Source organism: Lytechinus pictus, unplaced genomic scaffold (genome assembly GCF_037042905.1).
Source record: "Lytechinus pictus isolate F3 Inbred unplaced genomic scaffold, Lp3.0 scaffold_20, whole genome shotgun sequence".
NCBI classification, from domain to species: Eukaryota; Metazoa; Echinodermata; class Echinoidea; order Temnopleuroida; family Toxopneustidae; genus Lytechinus; species Lytechinus pictus.
This window is the reverse complement of record NW_026974141.1, coordinates 15,532,263-15,553,237: the sequence shown is the minus strand read 5'-3', so window position 1 is coordinate 15,553,237 and position 20,975 is coordinate 15,532,263. Positions and strand designations below refer to the sequence as shown.

Genomic DNA, 20,975 nt, shown 5'->3' with positions numbered 1-20,975 from the left:
TCACTTGCCGAATTTTCAAAAGTACGAAATAGTTAGTTTATGTCGTTAAGAATGACAACTGTGTATATATCTTTTCACTCCATTAACGAAAGTCAAGAATTCCCCTCAAAAATTGACGTGAATTTAGTATAGTATTGCATTATGGTTTTGTCATTAATGTTGTTATCTTTACTATTTTCAATGTTATCATCATCTCATACGTTTTTTATATCATCAATTAAACTGTGGCAATTTCGTAATATGTCTCTCCTACCCCCCCCCCCCCGATCCATTAAAAATTCATTGCTTTGCTGACCTGATGAGATATAAATAAAGAGCAAACTTTATCTGAAGTGGATATGGATGTAGTATAGCGCCCTCCTGTGCTAAAGGGTACGTTCATGAAAGAACAACAATTTCCCCTACGGCGAGTCGAAAAAAGCTTTTTTATTCAAACCACCTATAGGTAGATGGTACAAAAAAATTAAACGGTTGTTTCCGACTCGCCGTACGCCGCCGCTGAGCAAATGTGACTGAGGTATCAAGATAAATGTAAATAATAGTACATTAATGCAGTTGCTCTAAACACTGATCTCATGAGAAAGCATGTGAAATCAAGGCCCAGGGGGGCACTTCCATTGACGTAAGAGTTCCTTTTACGCGTTGTTTTTTTTTTTTTTTTTTTTTTTTTGGGGGGGGGGGTGTCCCGCATGGTAATGCGTGACATAAATAGACTAAAATATTTTATAAAGGATATACTTTCTGTCGATTTGAGCGAGGTGTGTAGGGTGGTACTACACCCAATGAAAGTAAAGGTAAATCTGACTTCCGTGACATGACAATTAAGATATAATTGTACTTGTTTAGGGGGTCAATTCAGGGAATACTTGTTAAGGGTATAGAGTTTCACACGCCAATACTTGTTAAGGGGTGCATTTTCAGAACATGGAATACTTGTTTAGGGTGCTTTTCCAAACCCCATGGTCACGCATGGTACCCACTCGTCAATGGAAGTAGCCCCCCCCCCCCCCCCCCCGGAATCAAGGCTGATATTGGCAATATATCATCGTACATCTAAATCTGGTACAGTAACATAAACTGAACTTTGTGAAATCCTGAAATCTAAGCTGATAAATGATCACATTGAAGATTGCCAACACAGATAAGCACATGTGGGACAATGTGTAGTGATTATTGCTTGAAAAAAAAAAGAATTGGTGGAATGTCATGTTGATTTCCCACCAATCACACAATTTCTTGTAGCATCTTTAGCATTTAGGCACATATTTCGTTATTCATAGTAGTAACTTTGGTGGATATTCTATTGGGTTCTGTACAAACCCATTTTGAAATCGTTACAACTGGCATTTATCGAATAAAAAAAAATTACCAACAATAGACATGATAGATATTGCTGAAGGTTTGGAAGGAAAATTCACCAAACCATATAAGAGATTGATGCATTTCTAATCTGTTTGTCGTCAATGGTAATCATACAGATGCTTGGTTTGTCGTGTAATCAACATTCCGTAAATTCACAATTATAGTTGGTTTACGATGACTGATTTATATATCATAGAAACGTGTATGGCAAAGTAATATCCAGTAGGCCTAACAAACAACAATTCTTAGGTGCAATCAATATACTCAATAATTCGCAGTCACTTTGAAAAAGCTTCCTCAACAAGTATATGTCATGAGCAGAATTAGTTACTTGTTATTTGTGTTTAAACTTTCTTTTGATAAATTGTTCAACACTGCAGTCAATCAAAATGATAGAATAAGATAAGATTTTTTTTTTATTGTTTCTGTATTTATTTAGACAAGTAAAACATACAGAGTAAAACATGGCAAAGGATTAAAAAAAAATGGTTTAAAAACCTGTACAAGTTGGTATCCCAATAAAATATAATAATAAAGCAGCACCAAGATAAAAAACGAAAGTTTAACAATAAAAAATAAACAATGTAAATTACTGTATACTATGATATAGATTATGCTTTTAGATTTATGTAACAACTAAAAATAATAAAAAACGTGATTTGAGAGCAAAATGATAGAACAGACATAATGTGTTTTTTTTATGAGTTTTATTTGCAATTCACATTTTAACAAAAATATCTCAGAAACAGATACATGATTCTTTTACATTCATATAGATAATATACAACAGATCTAATTCAAAACAACAAATATAGATCTATACCCTTTACTCTTTCATAGTAATTATATTCCACTTTTTTCTGTGAAACTCCGAACGATTATGTTTAAAAGAAATGTAGCGTTTTGTTTTTTCTAACTGTGTTGGAGTGCATACAAACGATTTAAAAAGAGGAATTGTTTTACTATATTTACATGAAAAAATGAAATATTTGCTGTATAGTATATTATGGTATTTACCAAATAAAAATGTTCTCTTTCCAATGTTCCAAAACAAATTTCTAAATTAGATAACTTATAAGAACGGATATTTTTTAAAGTCAACCAAGTACACAAATCGTTCCAAAAGTTCGAAACAAATTGGCATTCAAAAAATAGATGCATCAATGTTTGATTTTGTTCATTACAAAAATCACATATGTCTTGAAAAAAAAATCCGATTTTATATAAATAATGATGTGTCGATACTCTTCTGTGTATAAATTTATATTGGAAATTCCTTTGTTTGTTATCTATTGACGATTTGTATGTCAGGGTAAAACGAGAATTCCAAATTTCATTATTGTAACGTTGATCTGTCTCTGACACGTCCAAAGTATAATTATTTATAAAATGAGAATAACATAGTTTAGAAACTTTTTTGTGTTTAAGGAAATTACGTAATCGATCGTCGTGTGGTTCAAAAGGTGTATTATGTTTTATGTATTTGTTTCTAATAAATCTTTTCCATTAATTTGGTATGGCATATAATAATGAATTATACATCGTGATGGATGTGTAACCGTAGTTTTCAACTATAACTTCAAAAGATTTAAAAAGTCCATCTTCTGTTAGAAAATCGTAAATAGTGTTAAAAGAAGATTCGGACCATCTTTGAATATAAAGAGGTTTTCCATTGACTAAAATATGTGAATTGAACCACAGAGGTTGCGACAGTATTTCCTTAAACTTAACAGGATTATAGTATCTGTAATATGACCATGAACTCAATACATCATTCCAAAAAGTTTTGGTACATGAATTGAATAATATATGACTTTTGCTAATATTCCAAATCGTAAATTTGCTCTCACCAATAAAACGAACAGATTCTTTAAAAAAAAACACTTCCATTTCCCATTGTTATCATCATCTAATAAACCCAATTATGCGGCTAATAGCAGCATAATTTGGTCGTAAAATCGGAGGAGGACCAGAGTTATCCGCATTATTTTGATGCTGCAATTATCCGCATAATAGCGGCATCGGGATCAGATTTTTACTTTATGAACGCATTTCCAAATATTGCGGATAATTGCCTGGTGCGGTCACAAGGTCACCCTTTTCCTACACAACCGCATCTGAGGGGGCGTGTGCAGTTGTCATGACGATTATCCGCCTTTTTCAGGACGGGCGCTCGTAAAAATAGTGCGGATTATTTTTGGAGTTTGTGAACGCAATTTTTATTGATTTATCCGCATTACTCTTAGGCGGCTAATTGGAGGATGGGTTTATGAAAGGGGTATAAAAAATCTTCTGACCCATGATACTTTAAGTGCTTGATTAAAACATGACAAATGTAACATTTTTAGACCAACATCTTTGTAGTCATTGTATAAAAGAGAACGCTTAATTTTATCACGTTTTTACACTAAATTATTAAATTAAATTAAATAATAGCCGTTGCATTTCGATTAAGAAGGTCGGTGGTGGGTCTGAAATAATGCTTTAAAGATATATTACTTTTGGAATGACCAATGTTTTTATTACTACTATCTTTCCATACAATGTAAGATATCAACCATTCCAAATGTTTAACAGAGATTTGATCTCATCCAGTTTTGGTATAAAGTTTAAATCAAGAAAAGTATGTTTATCGCTCAATGGGATTTTTATGCCTAAATAAGAAAAATAATCTACGGGCCATTGAAAAGGAATGTCTTGACATAAATACATCGTACAATTCCCAAGTTGAATAACATTTCACTTTTCAACATTGACTTTCAATCCAGACATAATGTTTCATGTATGTTAAAGGGAAGAACCTTTTACCAGCAATTATTTTGTGAGGATGCTGAATTCACATAATAAACAAACAAAAAGCTCACCATCCGCTTATGGAATGTATTTTGAAATAATTTTACAAATCTTTGATTCTCACTGTAATTGGTTTACACTTTACCTCGTTAAACTATCGAGTTAAAGCAATTCTCTATAATGGGTAGAATTGTATTATAATGGGTAGAATTGTATGTGGGATGTTTGTCTGTTTGTACAGTCGTGTGTATGTGCGCGAGAGTGAGGATGAGAGTAGTGATGTGGGGGTGTCTACGCGTGTGCGGTTGTATGTATACGTGCGTTTATAAAGATGTCATTATTTTCCTATAAATAATTTTCTGCTCTTAACAATCTTGTTTTTTTCTAAATTTTGATGGCAAGGTCTATGAATGACTAAAATTCATCTTTGAGCTGTATAATTTATATATATCTTAGATATATAATTTTCCACAACTCATCGACACTCTGTTCACCCATGCACCTACATGTACATGTATATCACCCAATTATAAATATGTATGATACTTTTTTTATTTTGATGGAGTAATACTTTATATAAATGGTTTAGACTGCCAATCCTTTCTTTTGCATTATTTAGGTTCACCGAGGTTAACTAATTAATCTCTTTAATAACTGTTTTCACTCTGTTCCAATGTATAACATAATGGTAATGACTCTCATACATGGTCGCTGGTACGCATGCATGCATAAGCCAGAGGGTCCTATTTTTAAACAAGTCTTTGGTATGAACAGACCGGGAATCGAACCCACGACCTCTCTTCATAAATTAGCATGAGTGACCCGGTCACCTCACCATTATCACTTATCATTTTGGCAGAATAGCCCTACACTGTAAAAAAATGAAGTGCTAATTTAGCACTTACAGTGATTGAATAGTGACTGCATTACGAGTGATGATTTTCTAGTACAAATTTAAACTAGAAAATCAGCACTCGTAGTGCAGTCACTATACAAGCTGTAATTGCTGTAATACTGTAATTGCTAAATGAGCACTTCATTTTTTACAGTGTATCCATAAGAGGGTAGAATAGTTTTGTATATAACTGTACGTAAAATAATCACGTGATTTCTGAAATATTGCGAGGAAACAAATTGAACGACACAACATAAAGAGTACTGTTAGGTATCTTATAATTCTCATGAATTTCATACCCAAGCTTTATATTACTGTGTGATCTTCTTTAGTAAATACGTGTAGATATCAGGCCTATACTAGCCAAATTACTTAGTAAAACAAGCTCCTTTCAAAGAGCCGGATACTCAGTAGTAGAGAAAACCCAATATAGACTTCAATATAAAAGATGAATGAGATTATGAAACAAAAAAGAGACTTTTTTTTAGGTGACAGTAAAGTTATTTGAAAAATATGTGAAATTGTTTGAAAACTACATGATATGGCATTGGCCTTTTACTTTAAGAGAAGTTGGAGCTTATATCCCATCCTCTGGTTAAAAAACAACAACAACATAATACTTAATCAAATTGACTAACATTTAGGAAAGATTACAAAGAAAATGAAATTCATTAATCTTTGGGACTTCACTGGCCGACTTTACGACAAGACCTTTCCCCAATAAGAATTCCTCAATGCGATCTTTTCCCCAGACTGTCCCTAGTCCGTAGGTGTCTTGAGGCAAATAAGCCTGTGGCAGGCAGTAGAATGTGCTGATTGTGGAAACCATCGCTGCTGCAGCGTTCCCAACATTTTCAGCGACTTTCGATTTGAAGTTTAACTCAATAACAGAGAGAAGCCCGTCTCGCTTCATCACCCGTTTGGCATCATCGATCACCAAATCGGGTCTCGGAATGTCGTGAAGCACGTTGAAGAAAAAGATGTAATCAAAGGTCGCCTCCCAATCGCTTGGCATTGCGGAAGCGTCGACGCAATGGTACGACACGTTCTTCAGTCCTAGGTGAGACGCTTCTTCGTTGGCCGTATCTACGTTGGTCTGTCCGATGTCAATACCTACGAATTGGCTCTTGGGGAACTTCTGAGCTAGCAGTCGGGTTGCTATTCCAGCACCGCATCCTACATCCATCATTCGAATTCCACTTTCTGCAATCACGAACGAGGGGAGATCATTTGTAAGATATCCAGGTTTGTCTAAATGATGTATTCTATCATATGCATTGAAAAAATCCTTAGTCTATCAAATATTATAAGTGTTTTCGTTAATGAATCCAAAGAAGATTTACATTGTCATTAACTTTACGAAGACATTCTTGGCTGGAAGCAGTAGCGTAATTAACAAAACTTTGGGGTTGCCAGACATGTGGTATGGAACAACATTTTAGAAATGTTGTTCCATACGCCAAGCGAAGCCTTTTTAATTAAAAAATATAACTTTGTTATAGATTTTGACATACGATTCAGACAGTGATATAATATTCCACCCATCCTTTTGCTTTTCTCTCCTTTTTCATCACCCTTTTTTTCTTTGTGGGAAGGGGGTGGGGACCATGTGCTCTAAGCCCCCATCTGTACACCAGTGCCTGGATACTGGATGAAAGTGATATTATAAATTGAAAAACAAATCAATTTTTGGCAAGATTTATTTTCAAAGTGGCTACACAGCATAAACTTCGGTGTTAATTTGACACCGGTCCAATACTTAAGAGATTTTGAAACTTCACCATCTTGGTTTCTGGCTGAAATAAAATAGGTGACAATGAAGAAAACGCGAAGGGAGAAATCGTACAGCGAGGCTACCGCTTCAGATGCCCCGAGTAGCCCGCGCCAAGGCAATGAGGCCAAGCCTAGCCCTGCTAATACAGCTGACTTAATAGTCGGGTAGATATGATCGAAATTATTGCATGACCGTCAAGTTGGGTATATACGCAATTTTTTTTACTGATAGTTGTAGGGTAGGGTGTCTACTTTAAGAATCCGACGAGTGCCACTTGGGCACCCTTGGGCATATTTTAAATTGACGTCATAGGCCACGCCCACTTTTTTACATACCTCTTTTATATATTACTTTCATATTTTACGAAAAAAACATATCATGTTTGGTATCAAATTAAAGCTAATGAAAAATCAAATGCGTTTAATTCACATTCTTGTCAGTTAATGGTCATTTAAGGTCATTAAAGGTCAAATTGCATTACAAATGTAAGTAATACATATAAGGCGAAAGATATCATGTTTCAAATACAAATAAGTTAGGAATTATGGGCATTTTGTGCTGAAAGTTAGGTTGAGGGTGCACATATTAAGAATCCGATGGGTGCGACCTTGGCATCTTGAGGAATTTTATTTATGTGACGTCATAAACCACACAAACTTTCTTACATTCCTCTGAATTACTGCTTTTCTTTTGAGCGAAATAAACATATATGTGATATCAAATTAGTACAAATGCAAAATCAAATCCACATATCTGAATCACAAGGCATTTAGAACGCATTCAGGGCAATTAAAGGTCATTTAAGGTCATGAAAGGTCAAATTAGGTAACACATTTAAGCATTGCAACATATAATGCGGACTCATGAATGAAATACAAACAAATTGGGTATCATATCTATCTTGGGCTTTAGGTTATGTTGAGGATGTGTATATTTAGAATCTGACAGGGGCTACTTTGGTTCCCTTGGGGCAACGTCATTTTCTGACGTCATAAACCACACCATCCTTTTCACATAGGACAACCTCTTAATTATGACTTATCTGTGATCTAGTGTATGGAATAAACGTATCATGTTTGGTATCAAATTTATGGAAAATGGATTGTACTTTTATACAAAAATAAAACTCACTGTGTCATTAACAAGTACGGCTAGGCCTAATGTCCTGTTCCACGTTCTATCAGTTAACTTCTGAAGATGTCATGGGAGTAGAAGCATATATAATTTTTATCTGACGATACTGATATTTCTGTTTTACCAGACTGTTCTCCTGTTTGGGTTTACAAGTCTTCTGCATACTAATGAAAAGGTAATCGATATGTATGGTATTGAAACTAGGAGAAAAAGGCTGGCTGTGCACAGACAATTCCTTTCATTAGGTTTGGATACCATGTTGTGTTAATTTGGCAAGGGAAATACTTTCACTCTGAACTTATTGCTTACTCTACAGAGTCTGATGTAGAAAAAGTGGACAGGAATCAGAATCAATTCAAGCTGTACAGTAGTATTCAAACTTTATCTCTTTCTTAACTAATAATAAATGTAAAGATTAAGAGCCTACCCCAGCTGATAAGTCAGAAAAATGTGCTCTTCTCCATGATCTTAATCAGGAGAAAATCTTATCCGAAAGACTCCCCTGCAACTAACCTTTCATGTATGGATGGGAAATATAAGTTAGGAGGGCATTCCTGTACCGGTTCTTAGCACAGTGGATACTCCCATCATGGAATTGTAAGAACTTGTTCCATGTGGATTGATATATCGGGGCCACCATACATATTCTACGGCTAGCGTATGTCACTTTGGTGTATCGTATTGTGCCATTCTAAACACAAGAATAACTTAACATGCAATCGAGATTGAAGAGGGGCAAATCAGTCTGGAAGAGGATTAAGCAAGTTCAGAGTGGAAGTCTTTCCCTTGCCAGATTGACACAATATGGTATCCCAACCTAATATATTGTCTGTGCACAGCCAGCTTTTTTCTCCTAGTTTCAATACCATAACCATAATATCGTTCACTTTTTCATCAGTATGCAAGAGACTTGTAAACCCTAAAAGGAGAACAGTCTGGTAGTCTTAGAACACAAATGTCAATGTTGTCAGAGAAAATGATGTATGCTCTACTCCCATGATATATTCAGAAGATAACTGATACGTGGAACAGGACATAAGTCCTACCCATACTTGTTCATGACACAGAGGATGCTCCTCTTGCAGATGCAAGCCAGTGTCACCCTGTTCTATGAGGCTTAATGCAGTTGCTGTCCAGCCGTCGAATCATGTATTTCATAATTCATACTGCAAGTGTGAAACGAACATGACGAAGAATACAGCTATGGCAGAGACATGCAGTCGAGATTGTTGAGGAATTTACACTTTTTTTAAGTACTTATATACTCCCGCCTTCATTCGACCTTTCATGAGCTAAAATTACCTAAAGGTGACCTTGGCATGTGATTTATTTTTGTATAAATGTACACTCCATTTGCTTTGATTTGATACCAAACATGATATGTTTATACCGTACACTAGAAAAGAGATAATAATTGCAAATCATAATTAAGAGGTTGACCTACATGAAAAGGATGGTGTGGTCTATGACGTCAGAAAATGACGTTGCCCCAAGGGTACCAGGGTAGCCCCTGTCAGATTCTAAATATACACATCCTCAACATAATTATCAGCCAAAAATATATTTAATGCTCAATTTGTTTGTATTCCAAACATGAGATAGTCCGCATTATATGTTGCATTGCTTACATTTGTGACCTACATGTATCTTGACCTTTCATGACCTTAAATGACCTTTAATCGGTCTGAACGCAATATAAATGCCTTGTGGTTCATATTTGTGGATTTGATTTTGCATTTGCTATAATTTGATATCAAACATGATACGTTTATTCCGCTCAATAGAAAATTAACAATTAAGAGGAATGTATGAAAGTTTGTGTGGTTTATGACGTCACATAAATAAAATTCCTCAAGATGCCATGGTCGCACCCATCGGATTCTAAATATGCGCACCCTCAACTTAAAAACATGATATTTCTCGCCATATATGTATTACTTACATTTGTAATGCAATTTGTATACCGTGATTTTCGAATTACAGATGTCCAAGTATTCCTTTTGCCTCTTGATGATTTAGTCTCCTTCAATTGTTTGATATTTATGTACAAATCACAATCCTCGAAAAAAATGTTCATTTTTAAAAGATGCATTTGTTGTTAACTCGAATGTCCATTTGTACAATACACGGCAGAAAAATCTTATCCACCAATCACTTACAAGAACAAATACTGCTTTGAATTCTCTTGTGATAGTTTGTATCAAAGAATGGAATAAGTTACCACAAAGTTTTAAATCCAGTCCAACACTGCCCATATTTAAAAATTCATGTCGAAAATATTTATTTGAAAGATTAAAATATCTTAAATTGAATCTTGATAAACCATACGTGTGCGTGTGTGTGTGTATTTTTGTATGTATTTTATTTACTCTCTAGATTATCATTTTATATATTTTTCATCTCATTTTTGCTGTAATGTTCTGTATAAGGGGCTTGCTTCTATGTGGTCCCAAACCTATCATATATTCTCATTTTTTTTGTTAAACTGAGTAATATGTCTCTTGTTTTTTATTGGTTTAAATAAACTTGAACTTGAAGAACACGAGTGAAATTACATATTAATCATTTTCATTCTAAAGTAGTCAGTAGTGGAGTGAAGATCGGTTTGGTTTTTTTTTCTTTTGCAGGGTACATATATGAGCATTAATTGGAGCGTAGTCCACATTTGAAAATAGTTTATTCCTTTTCAATCAAATAATGAGTGTAGTACTTGCTTCATATTTACACATTTTAAAGCTAAATGAACGTAGTTGCAGTAAAACACTGATTTCGTGAGAAAGTCTGTAAAACCAAGGTAAAGTATTGATATATCATCGTGGATCTAGATCTGGTACAGTTACATAAACTGAACTTTGTGAAATCATAATATCTAGCTAAAAAACGATCACACTGAAGATCGCCAACACAGATAGGCACACGTGGGACAGTGTATTATTATTGCTGGAATAAAGACCCGACGGAAGTGACCGAATCCGCGCTTATTTTGCTTATTTCTCAGCAATTACACAATTTCTTCCAGAATCCTTTGGCACATATTTTTTATTCATACAAACAGACACTTTGGTGATCATTATATTAAATTCTGTAAAAAGTAATTTTGAGATCGTTCCCACAACTGGAACTTATCTTTAAGTATTCAAATGTTGAATAATGTTATCTTACCGAGTTTTGCCTCGATCTCCGGGTGTGACGGAATGAATTCTTGGATGAAACAATGATTGTACCAAGCTGAGCCATATTGTTTGTCAAATTCATGGAACGGTTCGATAGTTGACAGCTCATGTCCTGCATAGTATGAAAAATGTGGCAGGGCATGAATTGTATATTAAAACACTGCTTAGCCCACAGTGTGTTCACACTATGAAAATCAGTGTGAAATAACTGTGTTTAATTTAATATTTTAACAGTGTGAACTATATTTTCACTCGAGTCCACTTTGAGAAGACTGTGAACACCCACACTCTACAGTGTAAAAACACTGGTGTTAATTTAACACCAGCCCGGGATCCCGAAAACACCAGGAAAATGTTTAACGAACACTAAATAAGAATCAAACCGATATTTTTTTTTGTTTTACACTGATTGGTGTTGCTTAAATGCCTATCTGGTGTTAGCCTAACGCCAGTCTGGTGTTGTTTCAACATTTCGTTGATATAAAATTAACACCGGATTTTTTGCAATGTAGATATGACCAGAGTGTGGAATTATGTCCATATGGTTAAATTAGGGTATTATAATTGTGTGAATACACTTCACATAGACCACAATATGTGAATACTCTGTGAAGAGTGAGGCATTACCATTACATTGGTAAATTCGAGCCTTTCAGCAGACCAATTTAGAATGCGCAGTGTGACAATGCGTTCTTTCGGTCGCTTTGAGAGATGCTCTTTAATATTCCATAGATATTCAACGGAGATAATATTTTTTGAAGTAAGGCCTACAATTGCATATTTCAATTTTAGAGACAGAAATAGACTCTAATTGTCTTTGTTTATACTTTCAACTTCGTTGGGTATTTTACCTCTTAATTAACAGATTTAGAACCAAATAACCTGACATTTTCCTGGTATTCTTCCTTTTTTTCCATTCATAATCTAAAGCGACCACTGTCTGTCCCAATAGAAGCCTTGTTCTCCCCAAAACACGTCGACTCAGCCATGCGCTTACGAAACGACTCATTACGCCCCCTGCACCCTATAGCAAGTCTTACCTCTGGGTCCATCTTTCTTTAGAATCTCCAACATATCACTGAATACACTACTGAACATTGGGATTCCAATAGAGAGACTTGCTGATTGGCCGAGGAGGGTCCCAGGCTGAAGGCTCTCCAGGCGAGAACTTGGAACATGGTATTTCTCTGAGGATTCGTCGACGTCAACGATATGGGCGGTAACCATCGTAGCCAACCATTCACGGACATATCTGCAATGAATAGACACAGATACTACACTCTAAAAATGTAAAAGAACTAATTCAGACCATAATCACTATCATCTTGTAGTGAATCTTTGAACCAATTCCTTAGTGAAGTGAGCTGTACATCCATAAAGAGTGCATTATTGTGTGGCGCAACAGGCGGGGCAGTTTGCTACCCCCCCCCCACAGGGCCCTGTGAATGAATTTTCTGAGTGGGGGTGCTGATTAAAATTTGAAAAGCAAAAAAAAAAGTTTTTCGCAAAAAAATGGATATCAAAGTGGTCCTGAGAAATTTGAAGAAAAAAAACCGACAAAGTTTTCACTACAAAATGAAGGTCATTTTGTTTACATTTGTCCTTCTTTACATATCATCCCGTAATACTGATAAATGGGTGAGAAAGGGGAAATGAATTAAAAGAGGCACTGGTATATAAATGGAAGGGTTTGCGGCACGGCCCCAAATGTTTTATGATCAAGTACAAAAAGAAAAGGGGAAATGAAAGAAATGGACCGGAAAATTTATGACGTTATATTTTTCAGAATATGTCCACAAAAAAAACTATCACCAACTAATGAAAAGATGAAAAGTTTTTCTCGCTCGCTTCGCTCTCCGAGACTTTAAAAGATTGCCACACACGCCATGCTGTGCCATCACGCTACTCCGATCCCGCATATAGCTTCGTGCAAACGCCCACTTGCAATCATGAAAAATCGTTTTCACATCATATGACCGGGAAATTTTTTTCTCTTGCCCGCACCCCTCCCCCTCCCTGGCCACCGACCCCTGTTAGGCCCCCGGTGCACAATTTCTTCTCCTGAAATGAACTGTGCATCGTGTTTTCACTCCAAAAATTCAACTCTCAAAAGAAGCAAATCTCACTCAAAAAGGAACATATTAGTGGAGCGGTTATGTGACAAAAAATGGCCAAGATGCTCGGATCTGGCAGAAAGTGTAAAATTTGGCATACAGGGGTATTTTTGAGCGCTGATTTCAAAAATTGCCGGCCCCAAGCGATTTGACCATCGGGTCGGCCGCCATTTTGAAATCCAAGATGGCCGCCATGAACTATCATTAAATGTCAATTTTTTTAGTTTTACATGGCATGTGACACTGAAATTTGGCATATAGGGGTATTTTAAGGCACTTATTTCAAATATTGCCGGCCCCCAGCAATTTGACAATTTGGTCGGCGGCTAAATGGCCGCCATCTTGAAATCCAAGATGGCCGCCATGATATATTATTGCAATCATTTTCTCGAGTTTTATATGAACTGCGGTATTGAAATTTGGCATATAGGCATAATTTGGGGTGCTGATTTCAAATATTGCCGGCCCCAAGTGATTTGACCATCGGGTCGGCCGCCATTTTGAAATCCAAGATGGCCGCCATGAGAAATCAGTAATGTCACTTTCTTGAGTTTTACATGACGTGTGACACTGAAATTTGGTATGTTGTGGTATTTTTAGGCACAGATTCCAAATATTGCAGGCCCCCAGCAATTTGACCATTTGGTCGGCGGCTAAATGGCCGCCATTTTGAAATCCAAGATGGCCGCCATGAAAAATCATTAAGTGTCATTTTCTTGAATTTTACATGATATGTGAGACTGAAATTTGGCATATAGGCTTAATTTGGGGTGCTGATTTCGAATACTGCCGGCCTAAAGCGATTTAGCCATCGGGTCAGCCGCCATTTGAAATCTAAGATGGCCGCCATGAAAAATCATTGAACTCATTTTCTTGAATTTTACATAATATGTGCCACTGAAATTTGTAGTATATCGGTATCTGGGTGAGTTCATTTAAAAAATTGCTGGTTTCAAGCAATCTGACAATAAGCCAGTTCACGGTTAGCTCATGATCAACTTTTCTCAAATTACCTTCGTGATTTTTCATTAGGATAAGCACTATCATTTTCAAATGTAGATGTTGCGTAAGCTTTACCGGTAGAGTATTCAAATTCTAAGAACAAAAGGCATTGTATAGACCAGGTGACTAGAATAGTACATCAGGGATAAAGTTTGGAAATCTGTTTTATTGTCTGCCTTTGGCACATTTGGCTATTGTTTAGGCTACTGTCAAATACCAGTGATTATGAAAGCTTATTTATTACTCTTCAGCTTGGATGTGATAAATATTTTGAAAGGAATACATGAATAATCATCAAATCACAAATGCCTATGTCAGTGAATTTGAAGCCACCTTCATGGTTGTCTCCAATGACCTTTTTCTGCTCGTGCGCAGTTTACAACCGTGAACAGGCTTATTGGTCGGCGGAAAAATGGCCATCATCTTGAATTCGAAGCTGGCTGCCATAGAAATATTGCAATTATTTCGTTGAGTTTTATATGATCTGCGGTATTGCACTTTGACATATAGAAGTAGTGTGGGGAGCTTATTTCAAATATTGCTGGCCCTCAGCGGTCTGATCCCCTGATTCGGGGTTATACGGGCCAAAGATATTCATTCGAGCCAACCCATTTAATTCTCAATTTTTAATTTTGATATTGCTGATTGACAAAAATGAATGAATGTGATTGATATTCTAACACTGATTCTAGGGAGGGTAACTTTACTGAACTTCCTTTTTTTCAAATTGGGAAGAAATATCACCACTTTGGAATTATTTTTATACTGGCGGGAGAAGTATTGCCATTTTACATTCTCAAGTGATGAATTTGATCCTGTCAGGTGTAGTCTTCATAAATGCCGATTTATTTTTAAAATGAGCTGGTCGAGGTACCCTTTTCTGGTCAGATATGGAATGTCAGACATATATCCTATCCACTCGACAGGTAGTAAACATTCAATTCTCGAATTTCATCCTTATTTTTTTTAGAGCGCCTCTTTAACACACGAGTCTATGGGAAATGTTTTAGGCCCGAGATACCTCAGCTGCAAAATCGCAGCCATCTTGAAATCCAAGATGGCTGCCATAAAAAAATCATTAAAAAAATCAAGTATCATAATTATATCGTAGGTATTATTTTGAAATTTAGCATCTTGGGGTATTGAAATTTCCCCCCAGTAATCTGTCCAATAGATATGCTGCAAAATGGCCACCAGCTTGAAATCTAGAGAGGATCGACTGTCATGAAAATTAATTAAAATCATTTTCTTGAGTTCTAGATAATTTGAGGCACTGCATTTTAGACATACAGGCAGGTTTTGGCCTGCTGGTGTTAGAATATTGCTGCCCCAGTGATTGATCCACCGGGTCAGCTGAAAATGACCGCCACTTTGAAATATAAGATGGCTACTACAAAATATCTTTCAAAAATGTTTTCCTGAATTCTGCATTACCTGTGACACTGTAAATAGGTATTATGAAGCAAAAACATGTATTGTATGTTAATTTCAAATATGGATAGATAATGAACATACAACACATAACACACTTTATCTGCAATTTTAAATTCCCATATGACCCATCATGAGACAAAGGACATGATTACCTAGCTTAGTTCTAAATATTGATTATTGCGGGGGAAAATAATTACAATATGATAGCACGAATCAAAATTCATGTATGGTATAACTGATGGCAATCCATTTATTATTGCTATCAATCATTTATATGCTAGACGGTTGACAGTGAATCTTACAGATCTCCAGGAATTACTTTGGAACGATTCAATTGATAACCATCGTGTGTTCGACAATCTGACAATGGGAGCATGTTCGCCTCACAATCGGGAGATCAAGCTTCGACAGCATCAGACCAAAAGATGTTAAAAGAGGCGGAGCTGCTTCTACCCTGTTTGGCGGTCAACGAATTAAAGGGGAAGTTCACCCTGACAAAACGTTTATTGAAACAATAACAGAATAAACAATGAAAAAAATATTGAAGGTTTGAGGAAATTCCATCAAATATTTATAAAGCTATTGGAATTTCATTTGGTGTATTTGTGACGTCAGATGCAAGCAGTTCCCCCATGTTTCTTATAGTACAAAAATCAATGAAATGTAGCCTCCTAAAAAAAATGAAAATGTTTTTTATTGAACCCTCAGTATATCAACAAACAAATGATTTCACACCCGCTCCAGAAAGAAAAAAAATTACCCATGATGAACCATTTATGCATTTTATATCACACAACGTAATGGGGCAGCTGCTTGTACAGTATATGACGTCACAAATCAAAAACTTAAAATTCTAATATCTTTGATGGATTTACCAATATCTTTTTTATATCATATTTTCTTGTGTTTTTACAACAAACTTTTCTCCGGGGTGAACTTCCCTTTTTAAGGGATAGAGCAAAGTCCAATGTGGCGCTGCTAAGTTGCTGCCGGGCTCACGATCCACAGGGTATGGGCAAAATAAATTTTCGGAGCATTTATGTTACTGAATTCTATTTTGAACAATAAAATATTTATTATTATCATCCATCATTTAATATGAATTTCATCATCATCATCATCATCATACCACTATATAACCATCAGTACTTCAAGTCTGGATCAGTTTTCTTCATGTCGATTTGTAATAAAATATCACAATTATTGGAGCAATATTCTGAAACCAGCAGGCCAGAAACCTGCCTGTATGTCTAAAATGCAATGCCTCAAATTATTTAAAACCAAGAAAATCATTTTAATGAATTTTCATGACAGTCGATCCTCTCTAGAGTTCAAGATGGTGGCCATTTTGCAGCATATCTATTGGACAGGTTACTGGGGGTAATTTCAATATCCCTAGATGCCAAATTTTAAAATAATACATTACGTGATACTAGATAAAGTGATTTTTTTTCAATGATCTTTTTTAATGGCAGCCATCTTGGATTTCAAGATGGCTGACATTTTGCTTCTGACTCAGGGGATCAGATCGCTGAGGGCCAGCAATATTTGAAATAAGCACCCCGCACTACGTCAATATGTCAAAGTGCAATACTGCAGATCATATAAAACTCAAAGAAATAATTTACAGCCTCTCAACAGAAAATGATTGTTCCAGATGGTTATTATTCAACCAAAGCCACTTCAAATGTGTAACTGCAGAAGAAGCTAGCTGGTTTGTGTATTCATGGTGCTTCATACTTACGTAACATCTATATCAGCAATTATGCAACGGACAAAGATGTGGTTGTGTTGGATTTGTTTTCAGTGCCAATACAATGGGTTTTACTCAAACTTGGTAACCATATTGGAATTCAAAATAGCATCTATTTATTATGTTTTTTTCATTGATCAAGGATGCAAAGATCAAGTTTTTCCTCCAAATTCAAAGTGTTAAAGGCCATACGTAAGACTTGAGCAAATTATTTTTCATGGCGGCCATCTTGTATTTCAAAATGGCAACCAAACAGGGGTCTGACAATAATCAGTGCCTAAATATATGCCTATATGACAACTTTCAGGGCCAGAGTTCATATAAAACTCAAGACATTCATCATTGCTTTTATTTCATGGCGGTCATTTTGCCGAAACCGGTGGTTACATTGCTGGTGGCCGGCAAAAATCAGTGCCACGTACTTCTGTATGCCAAAGTTTGGTGTCGTATATAATGTAAAATCCAAGAAAATTATTTTCAAATGGTTTTTTATGGCAGCCATCTTGCCGCTGAACTGATGGTCAGATCACTTGTGGCTGGCAATATTTGAAATCAGCACCCAAAAATAGGTACTCTATTTGCCAAAGTTCAGAGCACATTTAAAATAAAATAAAATGATTTTTAGTGATTTTCATGGCGGCTATCTTAGATTTCAAGATGGCGGCTGACCTGGTGGTAAGAGTAAGACTATTTGAAAAAGGGGCCCTAAACTACACCTACACTGTATATGCTAAATGTCAATACCATAGCTCATACAAAACTAGAGAAATTATTGCAACGATATTTCATGGCGGCCATCTTGGATTTCAAAATGGCGGCCATTTAGCCGCCGACCAAATGGTCAAATTGCTGGGGGCCTGCAATATTTGAAATCTGTGCCTAAAAATACCCCAACATACCAAATTTCAGTGTCACACGTCATGTAAAACTCAAGAAAGTGACATTACTGATTTCTCATGGCGGCCATCTTGGATTTCAAAATGGCGGCCGACCCGATGGTCAAATCACTTGGGGCCGGCAATATTTGAAATCAGCACCCCAAATTATGCCTATATGCCAAATTTCAATACCGCAGTTCCTATAAAACTCGAGAAAATGATTGCAATAATATATCATGGCGGCCATCTTGGATTTCAAGATGGCGGCCATTTAGCCGCCGACTAAATGGTCAAATTGCTGGGGGCCGGCAATATTTGAAATAAGTGCCTCAAAATACCCCTATATGCCAAATTTCAGTGTCACATGTCATGTAAAACTCAAGAAATTGACATTTAATGATTTTTCATGGCGGCCATCTTGGATTTCAAAATGGCGGCCGACCCGATGGTCAAATCGCTTGGGGCCGGCAATTTTTGAAATCAGCGCCCAAAAATACCCCTGTATGCCAAATTTCACACTTTCTGCCAGATTCGAGCATCTTTTTCACATATCTACTGGACTATATGTAATAACTAAGCCCGTACGTGTTTCTTAAATATTTCAATTGGAAGACCTTCTTCGAAAAGTGTTTTTACTTACCGATACACACTGTAGTGGTAAAAGATTGGTCCATGCATGCGCATGGATGAAGTAATAAGTTCAGGGAGATCAAAAGGGCAGGTCAATGTCATATAGTATATGTTTGTTATGGTCATACATTTCAAGTAGCTATAAGCAACCCGCTCGCTCTCCGTGCACTGTTCCAACCCTCTTCATGCTCTTGCGGTGTTGTAAATAATTGTATATGCCCCTACATGTATGATTTATCTACACGTAGATGTATTATGTCTACCAAAATCTACATGTTCTAATTTAAATCATGGTAATGGAAGATAACAACAATAGATTTATACCACCTTTCATGCCAACAATATCAAAATACAAAAACAAAAATATATTTTATTTCAATGCAAATGTATGATGTAGTAAAAAGGAGCTTAACCACAATTTTCAATTTCCAAATACTAATTTTATATATTTTGTTGGAGTTGAGGGTAATGTTATACAATCAAGGTATTCCCAGGCTCCCAGCTGTCTCATTTGACTGATAAAAGGTTATGTCCCTTATTTGTGTCGCGTTGTAAACAAGTGAAATGATATTTGTTCAATTACTGAGGCACGATGATCCACTTTTTTATCAATGTATTTAATCTTTCAACTATGCTTCATTTTTGAAGGGCACGTTTTAGTAAAAACGGATTTGACAACATTGCACCATGATCTATTTGAAAAATAAGTTGATGTGGGAGAACGGAAAATTGTAAGCTTACCAGTGTTCGTATAGACAAAAACGTCTTAAGTAATGTATAATTATTCGTAAAATTGCCGAATTCTGATAAGCCGTTATTGGACAGAATAAGCACAGCATTTTTGGTTAATTGTCACAAAACCAAATTATTTGTAGCTTTGAGGTTTACAGCTTTTATACAATATACATTTTAATACTCAATTTTAAATGATTGCTTGTAATTAATATAAATGCGTGGGTCGGATCAAAATTGGAAAAAAAATGATTTTTTTTTTTGCCCTAAAATGACAGATAAGTTAACGGTGTAATTCAGATTTTTGTTTCTCTTGCGGTTCGCTCTAACAGTGCCCGACAGCTTGTCATCGTGGATTGTAAATTAAAGCACACATATTTCTTTTCAAGATGCACAAAACCCCTTTACCCCCCCCCCCTCCCATTGCAAAACAACCATTGACGTAAGTTAATTATTCCAAATACAAATGTTATTCAATACACTTTGATATTGGAAATGTGGACATAGTCCTTCTGCTTAAAACACGAGCGTTATTTTAGCATTTTTAGAGTAGGTCTAGAAGTATAAGCATACCTTTCCTTCATTCCTGCTAGATCGGCTAGTTCTTGAGATGTCAGAGGGCTACCATGATGAGATACAAGAACATCGAAGAGACCACTCTTGACTCCTAATGCGATGGAGAGACCGGTGAATCCCCCACTCACTATACTAAAAATTCGTGAGGAAAACTCCTCGGGAGTCTCGTTACCGTATTGCTCCGCCATGTTTGATATCTCAACCTGTTCTGAATGGCTTCTACTGTCCGTTGCGTTTAAAGTATTAGTACTATAGGGTATTTCAAAAGTAAACTAGCAAACCATTTGCACTTGGCCACAGTGGCTTTGTTAGAAAATTCGCATGTGAGGGCAACAACCGCGTAGCCAGGATTTCATTTTGGAGGGGGCGGTAAATGCACGCGAAGCGTGCCAACGCTTACAGAGCGCGCGAAGCGCGCTCCCTAGGGGGTGGGTGCAGGAAGGGGGAGTTTCCCCCTCCCGCGCGAAGCGCGAAGCTTTTGGTGATTCATAAATTAAAATGAAAAGGAGTCGTCTCTCTTGTCTCTAGTATCTATATCAGCTCCAATTCAGTTGACTATATTGTGATTTTGAACCTGGTTTTCATGAACCTTGTTTTCAAAAAAGATTGTGAACGCACAAAAAAGGAATACAATGGAGGAAATTAAAATGATAATAACCCCGCGCGAAGTGCGGAAGCTAAAGCGTTTTATCAATTTTTTTGCCATGAAAAGGGTCCCGAGAAAA

The 20,975-nt window shown here is 36.2% G+C and overlaps 1 protein-coding gene across 1 annotated transcript; it reads right to left on the bottom strand.

Moving 5' to 3' along the window:
• Positions 1-1,799: 1,799 nt before the first annotated feature.
• On the bottom strand, positions 1,800-20,454 carry LOC129282451 (S-adenosylmethionine-dependent methyltransferase Rv2258c-like). Its single transcript, XM_064115084.1, has 4 exons — positions 20,248-20,454; positions 12,172-12,383; positions 11,121-11,243; positions 1,800-6,253 (listed from the first exon to the last, which is right to left on the bottom strand). Exons 1-4 carry the CDS (start codon positions 20,436-20,438, stop codon positions 5,691-5,693), a joined length of 1,089 nt encoding a protein of 362 aa, XP_063971154.1. The 5' UTR covers positions 20,439-20,454; the 3' UTR covers positions 1,800-5,690.
• Positions 20,455-20,975: the final 521 nt, after the last annotated feature.

What these genes read in the sequence shown, in the direction of transcription:
- LOC129282451 (XM_064115084.1), bottom strand. Translation starts at nt 20,438, where the DNA reads ATGGCGGAGCAATACGGTAACGAGACTCCCGAGGAGTTTTCCTCACGA. An exon ending in CTAGCAGGAATGAAGGAAAG is followed by an intron (nt 12,384 to 20,247) that starts GTATGCTTATAC and finishes TATTCATTGCAG; the next exon opens with ATATGTCCGTGAATGGTTGG. An exon ending in GGAGATCGAGGCAAAACTCG is followed by an intron (nt 6,254 to 11,120) that starts GTAAGATAACAT and finishes TCGTGATTGCAG; the next exon opens with AAAGTGGAATTCGAATGATG.